This window comes from Cinclus cinclus, chromosome 12, assembly GCF_963662255.1.
Source record: "Cinclus cinclus chromosome 12, bCinCin1.1, whole genome shotgun sequence".
Lineage (NCBI taxonomy): Eukaryota > Metazoa > Chordata > Aves > Passeriformes > Cinclidae > Cinclus > Cinclus cinclus.
Genome location: NC_085057.1, coordinates 10283972 through 10296463, shown reverse-complemented (window position 1 = coordinate 10296463; position 12492 = coordinate 10283972). Strand labels below are relative to the sequence as shown.

General features: G+C 50.2%; 1 protein-coding gene across 1 annotated transcript in view; it reads left to right on the top strand.

The window, feature by feature from the left end:
• Positions 1-5299, top strand: part of CHST13 (carbohydrate sulfotransferase 13) — a 28020-nt gene extending 22721 nt beyond the window's left edge. The window contains exons 2-3 of the mRNA XM_062500773.1: positions 653-729; positions 3988-5299. Coding sequence (XP_062356757.1) covers positions 653-729; positions 3988-4833 — 923 coding nt within the window. The 3' untranslated portion in view covers positions 4834-5299. The remainder of the gene's footprint in view (positions 1-652; positions 730-3987) is intronic.
• Positions 5300-12492: the final 7193 nt, after the last annotated feature.

Below are 12492 nucleotides of genomic sequence, written 5' to 3'. Positions count from 1 at the left end.
GGGCAGGGAGGGGGCAAGGACTGCCTGTGTGGCTGTCTTCAGCTTCAAACACCAGAAGAGATGCTGCTAGTTTAGAAGGGAAGAAAAAAAAACCATAAATACCAAATAAGAACTTCAACTGATTTACCATTCAGACAAAGCACCTGCCTTATATGTGTGCTCCTGTCCATGTCTCTAAGCCTGGAAGTGCAAACTGAGCCTGTGGAGGTTCAGCACAGAGCTGCCAGTGTCAGGTCTGCCCTTTATCTCTGCCAAGCACAGAGGCTGTCTCACCCCTCACAGGGCTGTGCCTATGCTAGTCAGGGTCCTGTCTCCTCTGGGTCATTCCCTTGAACGTACAGCCTGGACAAAGTGGCATTTCCCAAAAGCATATGGATCAAACTTTTCCTAGTTGCTCATGAAATTGTAATTTGTTACATTTTTCTATTGTGTTATATTTATTAAAAAATAGGTCTGGACCTTTTGAATCCTAACTGCAGATTTTGTTATAAAATGAGGGGGAGGGAAGAACATTGCTTGAGCATCACTTCCAGAGCAAGATGGGTTTGTGTCTTCCTGGTAGAAGCTGTCTTATCCCAACTTGGGCATCTCAAGAGAAAGTGAGGGAAGCAGACCCTCCCAACCCCTCTGATTTTCCTCACTCCTTTTTCAGCCTCTGAAGATATGAGATCCACCTGGCAAGGCAAGGCTGGTCGCAGCCCACTCCAGGCCCTATATGAGAGTGACCAGGTAAGGGAACAGGGACAGACAAGTGGTGGGGTGAAGATTGGAGGGAGCACCGAGTGCTGACCCTTTCTTCCACTCCTCTGGTGTGTGGGGCACTGTGACAGGTCCAGCTACCCCCAGGGTCCTTGCAGCTGAACCTCTGGTTGTGTCTAAAAGACAAGACCACACTGCTTGGGGAAGTAACTTGATAAAAACTGCTTATGGCCCTTGCTGGTACTTGGGCAAACATTTAAATTACCAGTGGGCTGACCCATAGCTGGGCAAACCTGGGAGACTTTGCCATCTGAACATTTCAAAGCCAGCTCTGGCCCATCATAGCAGGGCAAGAGCTTCATTGGTGCTCTTCCTGAGCTAATAACTGATGTTAAGACAGATGTCTATATGCACACACGTAGGTACGTGCACGTAGATATGGGGGGACTCAGCCATGGGGAATTTATAATCCTGGAACATTTCAGGCCTCTCCATCACTCTGAGCTGTATGAGCTATACCTGCTGAGAAATGAGCAACCAGGCACAGCTTGGACAAAGAATCACTGCCTTCCAAATGGGTCTGGTGGGTCCCTCCCTGTACAGGAATCGGGGAAGGTGTCCTGCTTGCCCTTCACAGCAGGGCCTGTGGTTGGAGCTGTGAAAAGTGTTTGTTTCTTTCTGCTGCATTTCCCCATGGACAGGCAGTCTCCCCCTCATTCAGTCACACTTGCCTTTGCAGAGGGATCTTCACCCACAACTTCCCTGCAGGAAGCCCTGTGGGAAACCACCCTCCAACGGGTGCCATGCCACGTGCCCCAGCCACCAAATGTGCCCTGCATCCCCATGTCCATGGGGCTGTCATCTGCTGCAGCCCCCAGGAGCAGAGGGCAATGCTGGTGGCCCCTCAGTGCAGTGCTTGCAGTGCCCAATGCAGCCAGATCTTTCCATATGTGTTACTTTGTGTTACTGTCTAGGTTTTATGTCTGTAAGCAGCCAAAGTACATTTTTTCTCTGAAAAATGGCAAATAGGGACTCCCTAGGCCATGATGCCAGCAAACCCTGATGCTGCTGGAATGTCACGGTGTTATTTCCTTAAAAGTAATACTTAATTTCCCTGGCTTTTAAAGAGAAGGAAATTAAGGGAATAATTTTGCTCTGAAGTAACTGCAAGACATGCATTTATTCCAGTGGGTGGCTGCTGAAAAGTAGTCACATTTATTTGTTACAATGCCTGCAGACAGTGTCTGTCTGTCTGTCTCTCTGGTCCAATAGTTTTGAATTGCACAAGTGCAGGGAAAGACACCTGAAAAAAATCACCTTATTAAAATCCCTCTTTTTTCTAAGCCTTGTGAAAAGGTTTTCCAGTTCTGAAAGCTGACAGGGAAGCCCCAAACAAAATAAATTTCTATTGAAAGTTTTGGCTATGTTGTAAGGCAGCATGAGAATGCTTCTTCAGCTGTGGTTATCATTTTCCTAGGTGCTGTATTTTCTATGTAGCCTCATAGCCAACAATGTCAGAGTCATACCCTGCTGGCAGTTAGCATCTGCTCACCTGAATTTTCCTTTATCATGTCCCTGTTGAAAGGAGTAAGGATGGGATGCTTTCTTCTGTCCCTGTCTCAGATTACTGCCCATGCAGGTTCCTGGAGAAAGTGGACACTAAGGTGACCTGGACAAGGTTATTTCTTTTGTAGAAATAAGATCCAAAAGGGTCTGAGTGTGCTTCATCCCTTGCAGAAGGAGCTGTTTGCCCAGATGTTAGTGTCTCTCTGAAGATGACAGGTCTGATGGATCATCCACAGGATGGACAGTTTGTCTTAGTATCCCCATTCCTGGCACGAGGTTTACAAGCTCCTACAACTGCCCCTCAAAACACCTCACTAGCTTCCAGGAAACAATGAGGGAGCACCTGAGGCAAAAGGTGTCCTTTATCATGCCTGGGCACTGACAGCTCTCAGCAGCCACCTAGGCACCGAGCCTGCCCTTGCCATTCATCTGGAGCTTGCCACATCTGTGCAATTGCAGAGCTGTTTGCTGCGGCACCTCTGACACTGGGAGGACTGTCTTTACAGCCCCAAAGTGAGAGCCACCGTGGTGCTGGGACATGGTGGTCACTGCATGGCAGTAAAGCCATAGCCCTGCGGGGTCAGGGCCACCCCAGGTTCACGGGTGCTTGGTGCCGCCGTTCCCAGACAAGGCTGTGGATGTTCCCAGCGGTGAGGAACACGATATTTCCCAACCCTTGTGAGCAGAACAGGGATATAGTGGGCAGGAGGAGGAGGGGACCTTCCCCTTCTGACTTCCTGGAAATGGTTTCCTTCCCCAGATGTTCTAATGACATTTTGGGTTTTCTGACAAAAGCCATGACAGGAAAGGTCATGTCCCCAGATCTGCAAGGGGTTTTCAGCTGGGTCAGGGGTTAAGGGACTCTGGGCTTTTGGTAAGCCAGTGCAGCAGCTGCCAGTTCTTGAAGCAAGGGTCAGAGGGGTTAAAGGACCATGTGTTGGTTCCTTATCCCAGCAGCCAAAGGAAACTGTGACCAGAGCTGAGGCACTGGAAGAAGTGGAAGAAGTACCTCAGGAGAAGGAACCCAAAGCCCTCAGGAAGGGCCCCAGCACCACCTACTCAGCCCCTTGCTCCTCTCCATCACACCTGCCACCCCATCTCATCTCCAGCTCCCCTCCTGCTCACCAGGGTTTGATCATCAGCATTAGAGACCATTTCCATTTGCCTTTCCTTGGCAGGACACCCAGGCCGTTTCCATCCAGCATGCCCAAATGTGCGTGCCACGTTTCTGCCCTTGGCTGGGTGTTCGCAGCAAGCACATGCGTGTGGGTGTCAGTGTGAGGCAGCAATGCCCCATAGCAGCAGGAGGTGTGCAGGACCCTGTGCCAGCAAACGGGCTGTGATTTCTGTCCCTGAAGCCATGCATCCCCCCAGACTGGTATGAGGGAGCACGTTAGCCCAGTGTGTGTGTCTGCTTTTAGAAAATACTCTGTTACTGACCCTCTCTGCACCACCTGTTCTTCCCTCAGCCCCTTCAACTTTTCTCCTCATCCAGCTCCTCATCACATTTTGCCCTTTCTTTTGACGCCAGCCTGTCCAAGGATTACGTGCACCAAATCAAGTTGTGTTCAAAGTGAGTGCTGTCTCCAAAATCCCACGTGGGTGACTGACCAACCCAGCAAAGGGGAGGCCGTGGGGACAAATGTATGCCAAGTGTCGTGTGTAAGCCACAGTCAGCTTGGGCAGGCTGGTGACCATCTCTGTTGGGTCTTTTCTCCCCAGTTTGAGCAGTCGTCCCTGCAGGCGGTTCACCAGCAGAGACGGGAGATGTTGAGCAACATCTGCAGCCGTTACACCCGCAAGCGGCGTCTCCTGCGGCCGGATGACTTGCGGCACTTGGTGGTGGATGACACGCACGGGCTGCTCTACTGCTACGTGCCCAAAGTGGCCTGCACAAACTGGAAGCGGGTGATGATGGTCCTGACGGGGCAAGGCAAGTACCAGGACCCGCTGGAAATCCCGGCCCACGAGGCCCACGTCCCCTCCAACCTGCGCACCCTGTCCGAGTACAGCGTTCCCGAGATCAACTACCGCCTGCGCAGCTACCTCAAGTTCGTCTTCGTGCGGGAGCCCTTGGAGCGCCTGGTCTCTGCCTATCGCAACAAGTTCACTCTCAGCTACAACACGGCCTTCCACAAGCGCTACGGGACCAAGATCATCCAGCGGCACCGGCGGGAGCCCAGCGACCGCGCCCTGGAGCGGGGGGACGACGTGCGCTTCGAGGAGTTCGTGTACTACCTGCTGGACCCACGGACGCAGCAGGAGGAGCCTTTCAACGAGCACTGGGAGCGGGTGCACTCGCTGTGCCACCCCTGCATCATCCACTACGATGTGGTGGGCAAGTACGAGACCTTGGCTGAAGATGCCAACTACATCCTGCAGCTGGTGGGGGCCGACGCGAGCGTCAAGTTCCCGGCTTCATCCAAGACCACCAGGACGACAGACGACATGACAGCCCAGTTCTTCCAGGACATTAGCCCCTTCTACCAAAGAAGACTCTTTAATTTATACAAAATGGACTACTTGCTATTCAATTACTCTATCCCCTCGTACCTCCGCATCCGATGAGGTGGGGGCTACAGGGGAAGAGGTGAGGGAGAGCTGGATAACTCTCGTCTCGCCACAATTCCTCTCCTCCTACCTTGTGCTCATCTCTTGGTTGACTTCTTACCTGTGCCCTTGTATTAGGGTCTGCTCCACCTCCTGATGCCTTGTTCATGCGTGATCTGGAGGAAGAACACTTCTCAAAACACTGGGGCTGGAACTTCTCCTTCATTTTCCCTCCCAGCCTTCAATATCTACAGGGAATGGTGGTGGGACTGGACGCTTCTTGCCTTGCCTGGGGTTTTTCTTTTAACTAAGAGATTCCTCTGTAGATCAAAATTTTGGGAAGGCTTCTCTTTCGGGCAGGATCCCTTCAGGTCTTTCTCCTCCTTACTGGGCTGTTTGGGGGCAGACATTGAGTCTCAGGGGTCAGAGTGGAGTGTATCAGAGACTTGCATAGAATCAGAAATAAAGCAATAATTTAATGTAACTTTTTTCCTTTTATTTAAAACTGCTCCCACCTTTTCTTTTTGTCTTGTTGTCCTCTGTCCTCATCCCATTTCCCACACCATCTGCTACAGAGGGGGACATTAAGGCACGAAGGTGAGGTGTGTTACTCTGACTACATTTTTATCCCTGGAGGGATTTTTTGTTCTTCTCCTTCCATGTGTTCTCAGTTGAGGTGCAAAATACTCCTAATATAGAGAGGAAAGGCTTGCAGTAGGTCCCTCAGTGCTTTCCCCTGAACTACCACAGCAGAGCATTCAGTGCCTGTGTGTGCATGTCTCTGGATTTTTGGTCAAATCCATTAAATCCAGGCCCCACACCTCCCATTTTTTGAAAGCAGGTGCTAACAGTTGTAAAGCCATACAGACAGCTTGGGTGCTGGTGTCTGCTCTGATGAAATCACATCATCCCCAGTGTCCTGCCCATGGCCTCGCTGGTCAGGCAGGGCAGTGCTGGCTTCTCTTCCCATGACAGCATGGGCTGCTCCTGTGTGCAGCCCCTTTATAAAAGTTACATAGAGTTTAGGGGAGCACTGGGCTGGGATGCGGGAGATTGTTGTGGTAATGGAGATGTAATGTTGTACTGGGAGGCCAGAAAAGTCTGTGTGTGTTTGTGAGAAAAAATTGAGGATAAAAACAAGGAGAGAGACACCTAAAGGGAAACAGTCTTTTGCCTGGTTGCCTTTGGATAATCATTCCTTGAAGAAAAAACAGGGAGGAGAGGGTGAAACACAAAAGAAAATTACAAACTGAGCCCTAGGATTTTAAATTAAAACCAGTCTATATTTCAGTCTTTCCTCTTTTCTGTTTGACTTTTTCCTTGCTGGCTGCCTTTGTAAATAAACACACTGGTAATAGATGCTGTAGAGTGTGTCTGCTGGCTTGGCTGCAAACACTTGACTTATTAGTGCAATACAATGGGAGTTTCTATAAAACCACAGTGCTCTCAGTATCTGTAAAAGAATGGTGTTTCCATCTAACAACTTTCAGCTGTTATATCTTAACCTTTTTCCTCTCTGCCTCTGACTGGCATCTGTATGCTGACACTCCCTCCTTGCTTGCTCCATTGGAAATTTACTTCAGCAAAGCAATGAAAAAGAAAAGTAAATGAAGCTGCTGGTGATCCTAGCACTGTGAATGATTTGCCCACTCTGCACTGGAGATCTTGAAGAAATGGCCTTTCTCATGCTGTCTTGGTACCTCCCTGTCTAGCTGAAACACAAAGCACAAAAACAGATTATATGATGCAACAAATTTCATCTGCAGCATTCAGGCTTGGAGTGCATTCCTCCTGCTTTCTCAGGAGTCTCGTGTTCCCTGCTTAGAGCTGCCTCTGCTTGGAAAAATCATTGTTCAAATCACTGCAAGATCTTTTCATCACTTTTGGTCATGAATCAAAATTTGGGGTCACATGCAGGGTCATAAAGGGATGGGTTTTTTGATGGATGGTTGTTTTTATCTTTCCAAAATAATGTTCCCTGCCAGTACCTCTGAAGAGCTGATGGCACAGTGAGTGGTAAGGACAGATACACTCACTCCCAGCTGTGCTGTCTGTGGGTGTTTAGACAATATCTAAATATGTCTGGCTGGGAGCTCCTTTGAGCTTTCTTTGGTGTGCAAGTGAGGGAATAGAAACCTCTGGCCTTTGTTTTCTTCAGCCAGGTGGTTTCTAATCTTCAACAGTGGCAATAGGGAGGTGGTCCCAGCTGTGAATGGCTGTTTGACTGACAGCCTGTCCTGGCATCCTCATCAGATCTGACCCACTGACCCAAGCAACAGCCCAGCCACACAAGAATGGACCAAAGGTAGCCCTGCAGCCTTGGCCATGAGCTTCAGAAGTCAGGACCCTGTAAAGGTGTGGTTTGGGGCCATGTAGGACCTTTAGAAATACCTTTGGGCTGTTTCTATAAAATCCCAACAGCCTGCATCCACAATCCAAACCACTTAGGTCATACCCTTGGCTTCCTCTCTGCTTAAATCCAAAGCTTTCCAAAGGAAAATCTAACCATGCAAACAGAAAAGAGGCACTTTGTATTTCTGAAGTGAACACCTTCAGCCTGGGCTGGAGCTTTCCGGGACAGGAATCGCTCAGCCCGTGCCAAAGCCTAATTGCTGGGAGCGGGATGCTCTGGGGCCAGCTCTGGAGTCGGGATGCTGTGGGGAAGGATGCTGCGAGGAAGGGATGCTGCAGGGTCGGGATGCTGTGGGACGGGTTGCTGTGGGGAAGGGAAGCTGCGGGACCAGAGTCGGTGAGCTGCGGGGTCGGGATGCTGTGGGGTCGGGATGCTGAGGGGAAAGGATGCTGCGGGGCAGGGATGCTGTGGGGTCGGGATGCTGCGGGGCAGGGATGCTGCGGGGTCGGGATGCTGCGGGGTAAGGATGCTGTGGGGTCGGGATGCTGCAGTTCAGGGATACTGTGGGGTCGGGATGCTGCGGTTCAGGGATGCTGCGCTGCAGGGATGCTGCGGGGTCGGGATGCTGCGGGGTAAGGATGCTGTGGGGTCGGGATGCTGCAGTTCAGGGATGCTGTGGGGTCGGGATGCTGCGGGGTAAGGATGCTGTGGGGTCGGGATGCTGCGGGGCCGGTCCGACTCTTGCCGGTCCGACTCAACCGAAAGAGCTGGAGAACGGGAGCAGGACGGAGCTCGGAGGACCCCGTGTGACCAGTGATCCCAACTACAGGCGGTGGAATACCCTGTATGGGTGTTGGGAACAATTTCTCTGGGAGCTCCCGATTGGTTGGCATTTTTAAACTGCATCCCTTTTTCTTTTTAGAGGAGAAATTATCAAGGAGGCCTGGGCCATCTCTGAAGTGTAACTGGATTTGGTTTTATCCTCCACTTGAAAGTGGGAACGTGGCAGTGGCTGATGTGCAGCAAGAGCATGAGCTACAAGGGGACGCCTGGGGTCTCCTCCCAGGAGCAGGGCAGGACATCATCCCCTCGGCCCTGCCGAGCACTCCTCTCTGAGCAGGGAATGTGACCACAGAAGGTGCCAGTCCTGGCCTCACTGAAGAGAGGATCGTGTTAGTAATGTCCCCCCAGCCTCCTGGAATGATCCCACCCTGGCCTCAGGCTCCAGAGCTTGAGGACAAGAGATTAAATGAATCAGATTGGTCCTGGAGTCTGGCCCAAGGCTACTGGGGGCTCTCTTGGAGCATGTGTGCACAAATATACAATGAAAATAATGATTATATTATACTGTATAATAGAATTACTGCTGGGTCAATCTATGTACTATATATTGAGCAATTACATTTGTATATGGTTATAATTTGGCTTATGTATGTCTATATATGTGTGTCTATACACCATGGCATTTATTATAGAAATACTCGTATCCCCCCAACATAAAAGAGAGAGTACCTTCCTTTGCTGCACTGTTGAGCTTTGCCAAAGTCCAGCGTGGCTTAGGAGTTAATGAAGAGCCAGACCCTTCCTCCAGGTGCCTCCAGCAGTTCCAGCTTTCCAGTGTGGTGGGCTCTCTGTGGGTTTTCTGTGCTACAGAGCTGCTGGCCCCATCCCTCATGGCCCATGTGGAGCTGTTGAGTTTCTCCTTCCACTGGAACAAAAAGGAGCTGCAATGATCAGGAGGTTTCCTTCCAGACTTTCCTGTGCACCACAGATTGGGTTGTTTACCAGCTGGAGGATTAAATAGACTTTCATTGAAGAGGGGGAAAAAAGTGTCTTCAAGTATGTCTTGGAAGCAGCGTCTCCCTTGAAGAAGGCTTTTCAGACTTACTGTTTGCTGGCTGGCACTTCGCTTGTCCCTGTTAAAGAAGCTCCATCTTACAGAGAGTTTCTGGAAAATTACTGTGTTAGGATGGAGGCAGTGAGTGGAAGCAGTGGGGGGTGAAAAAGAAATGATTTGACTATCTCTGAAAACAAACTGCTGTTCCCATCTGCATCTACAGATGGTGACAGCCCCTTTGCCTGCAAAGAAAAAACCTTTTGCACCCAGGAATGGGGGAACCCCTGACTGACCTTCCTCCCTAGCTCAGCTGGGGTCTCCCCAAGCTCCCAGCAGCCACCCCAGCACTCCAACACTTGTGGTGGTCCAGGGCAGGCACCCACCCCCTCCCAAACTCCAGTTCTCTTCCTCAGCCCCCATCCCACAACACTAACATGAACCTGAGATTTAGTTTATTGGGGGACAGCTAGTGGCTGATGTCAGCAGTGGGAAATAAAACCATGAGATATTAAAAAAAAAAAATATATATATTGTTTCACTGCCCACTACTGGAGTCTAGATCAGCTGGCTGATGGCTGCACGAGGTTCAAAAATAGCCAATCTCATTCTATGCTAACACTCCACATTTTTGTTTATTCCCTCTAAAGGTTACAACGAGATAAGCCTTCCACAAGCATCTCACAGCACTGGATGGGTTTCTCAGTCTAGGACCAGCACTGAGCCCAAAGTGGCAGGTTAGCAGCCAAGGAGAAGAGCAGCAAGAAGCTTCTTCTTCCACCTCCTCCCTTTTTAAGGCTATTGCTTATCTGGGAGCTGTGAGGAGTAAATATAAATAAAAGTCACTGCCAGCTGAAACTGAGGTGCTGGTGACTCTGGCAGGGTGGGTCCAGCCCAGTGAACAGCTGGGCACAGTAATGACACAGACACAGCAGCAGAGAAGCCAGGCCCACTGCTGGCAGTGATTTCTGTGCTGGGTTAGATTGAAGACAGAAATGACTGTGAGATGTCCCCACCCTGTCTGGGCTCTGCTACCCACACAAGTGTGTTCTGAAACTCAGATTTGTGGAGGAAAAGGGAGGCAAACAACCCCCTCCCCAAATCTCCTCTCTCAACTTGCTCCAACACAACACCACAGGGAGTATAAAAACAGGTAGAGCCTGCTGTGATGGACTTAAAATTCTTAGAAGCTGAGGAGCCTGCAGGTTTTTAAGCATCAAATTTCTGCTTTAAAGGGGAGGGAAAAGGGAGGATGCCTGGACAACTCAGGGACTTCTGGCCCTGCTGGGATGGATGGTGCCAGGGGACAAAGCAGTGCTGCCCACTCACTGGAAGGGCTGGGGGTGCTTTCTTAGAGGACCAAGTTCAGATGGAGTTGCAGGAATGCTGATCCAAGCTCTGCTCCAGGGCTACATATAAGCTTTATTAGCAAAGGCCCTTTCTCATTTGCACAGAGAAGAAAAAAAGAGGAAAGAGAAAGAGTAAACAGGCTGAGCAGCCAAATAACTAGCCTCTCACTGCCCTTAAAAAAAAAGGAAAAAAAATCTCTGTTTATTGAAACCATTTCCTTTGGTTATATCATTTCTCTTGGGGCTGGAAGCAATTTTAATTCTTTAGTGCATTCCCTGCACTAAGTGCACAGGCATGAGGCTGATGCTTGGCTGCCCACCAAGGGGTGCCCTGGATAGCAGCACATCTTGCTGTGCCCTCTGTCATTTCCCCACCTCACCTCTGAGCCCCAGTGCCTCCTGCAAGGGCAGAGCCCCCAGGCCCAGCACAGGTAAGGTGCAGTGTAGGTCACCTTGGCTCAGCCTTTGTCCACAAGTAGGACACAGATGGCATCCATTACGTGTTCCCGTCCCTGTCCTCTGTCAACAGTGACAACCAGATTAAGCTGGGTTCTACTCAGAAATCCCCCAATGAAGGGACATGCCAGTGCCAGGGCTTTGCTGCAAGGACACAGCAGAGAAGCACCCGTGCACTGAGCACTGGGATTTGATGCTGGAGGAGTGTGACTGGGGTCCCTTGCACCACTCACTGGCTCCTGTCTAGTTCTTCTGCAGGATTGGAGGAAAGAGGGGCAAATCTGTGCTGTTAAGAGAAAAGTAGAAGAAGTTTCACATGTAGAAGGCTGGGCTGTCCCCAGCAGCTTGGCTTTAGCACCAGCCTTACCTGATTCACAAGAGCAGCCAAAGCACCAAGCTCCAGAGAGGACCTCTCTGAGGTGGTGGGGACAATGCAGCAAGGAGGAGGAAACAGGGTGTTGAGGCAGGAGGAGTTATTTGCCACGATTGCTCAAGCCTGTGCCAAATTTGAGCTATTATTAAAGCTTTAAAGTAAAGCACTAAACTGAAGTTATTAAAATGTATCCATACATATCCTCTAAGGGGACCCCTCAAACTGGGACTGGCTGTCAGATGCTTTTCTTTCCCCACAGGCCCTCAGCTGCTGCTGCTGCAGTTGTCACCCATGGGTGCCCTGTCTGAGCAGAGCTGGCAGCACAGAGGCTGCAGTGACAGTGACAGTGACAGTGACACCGAGCCAGGGCAGTGTGTGCCTCGCCTGCCAACACCTCCCTGCCAGGGAGCTGCTGTGCACACTCCCTCCTGCTCAGCAGCACCAGGCAATTTGTCCTTCAAGAAAAAAAAAAAAAGGAAGAGGAAGGTTGGAGAAAGGGGAGGCAACAGCTCTTTTTGGTTTTTTTTTTTTTTTTTTTTTTTTGTTTGTTTGGTTTTTTTTGTTTTTTTTTTTTTTTTCAGGGAGTGCTTTTCCCTGTGGCTGGCAGCCCAGAGCTGCTCAGCTTTTGCTGTTAGGGACCTTCAGCCAGCCCATGCAGGGGCCCAGCTTTGCAGTGGTTCTGGGACACCAGAGCAGAACTGGGAGCAAGGAAACACCCAAGGCCAGCAGGCACCCAACACAGCTGAGATTCAAGTGTTTTAGAGCTGGCAGGTCCTTGAATAAGGCATCTGTCAGCCAGCAGACCGAGGAACTTGACCTCCCCTTTTCCTTTCTCCGACGAGAAGGCAGATAATTAATAAAGGTGAGGCCTAGTGACATTTTTCAAAGGTTTGATCCGTGTCCTCAGCTCCTGACTTTTCAGCATCTTATTGTCTGGAGGACTCTATTGCTTCTTCAGCTTCAGCGAGAATTGGCTGCTTTCAGCCCCAGAAGCCTCCCTGACATGTCCCTGGTAGCACCAGATTGCCACTCTGGAGCAAGGACCTGAGGAGTCACTGGCCACAGCCTTGTGCCTGATCATCACCCAGACCAACGCAGGAAGCTTCTGGATTCATTCCAGAGCAATTGTTAATGGTGACTGTGGGAGAGGCTTTAATTCTAACCTGAAACATGTGGGTGGCAAAAAGTTCTTGGTTAAGAAACACTGATTTTCCTGAAGCCCTATTAAAATTGTGTCGTCCAACCCTGAATGGATGAGAAAGAAGTTCTACCTGACAAGTTAGAACTAGAAACAGGCAGAGTCATGGCAAGA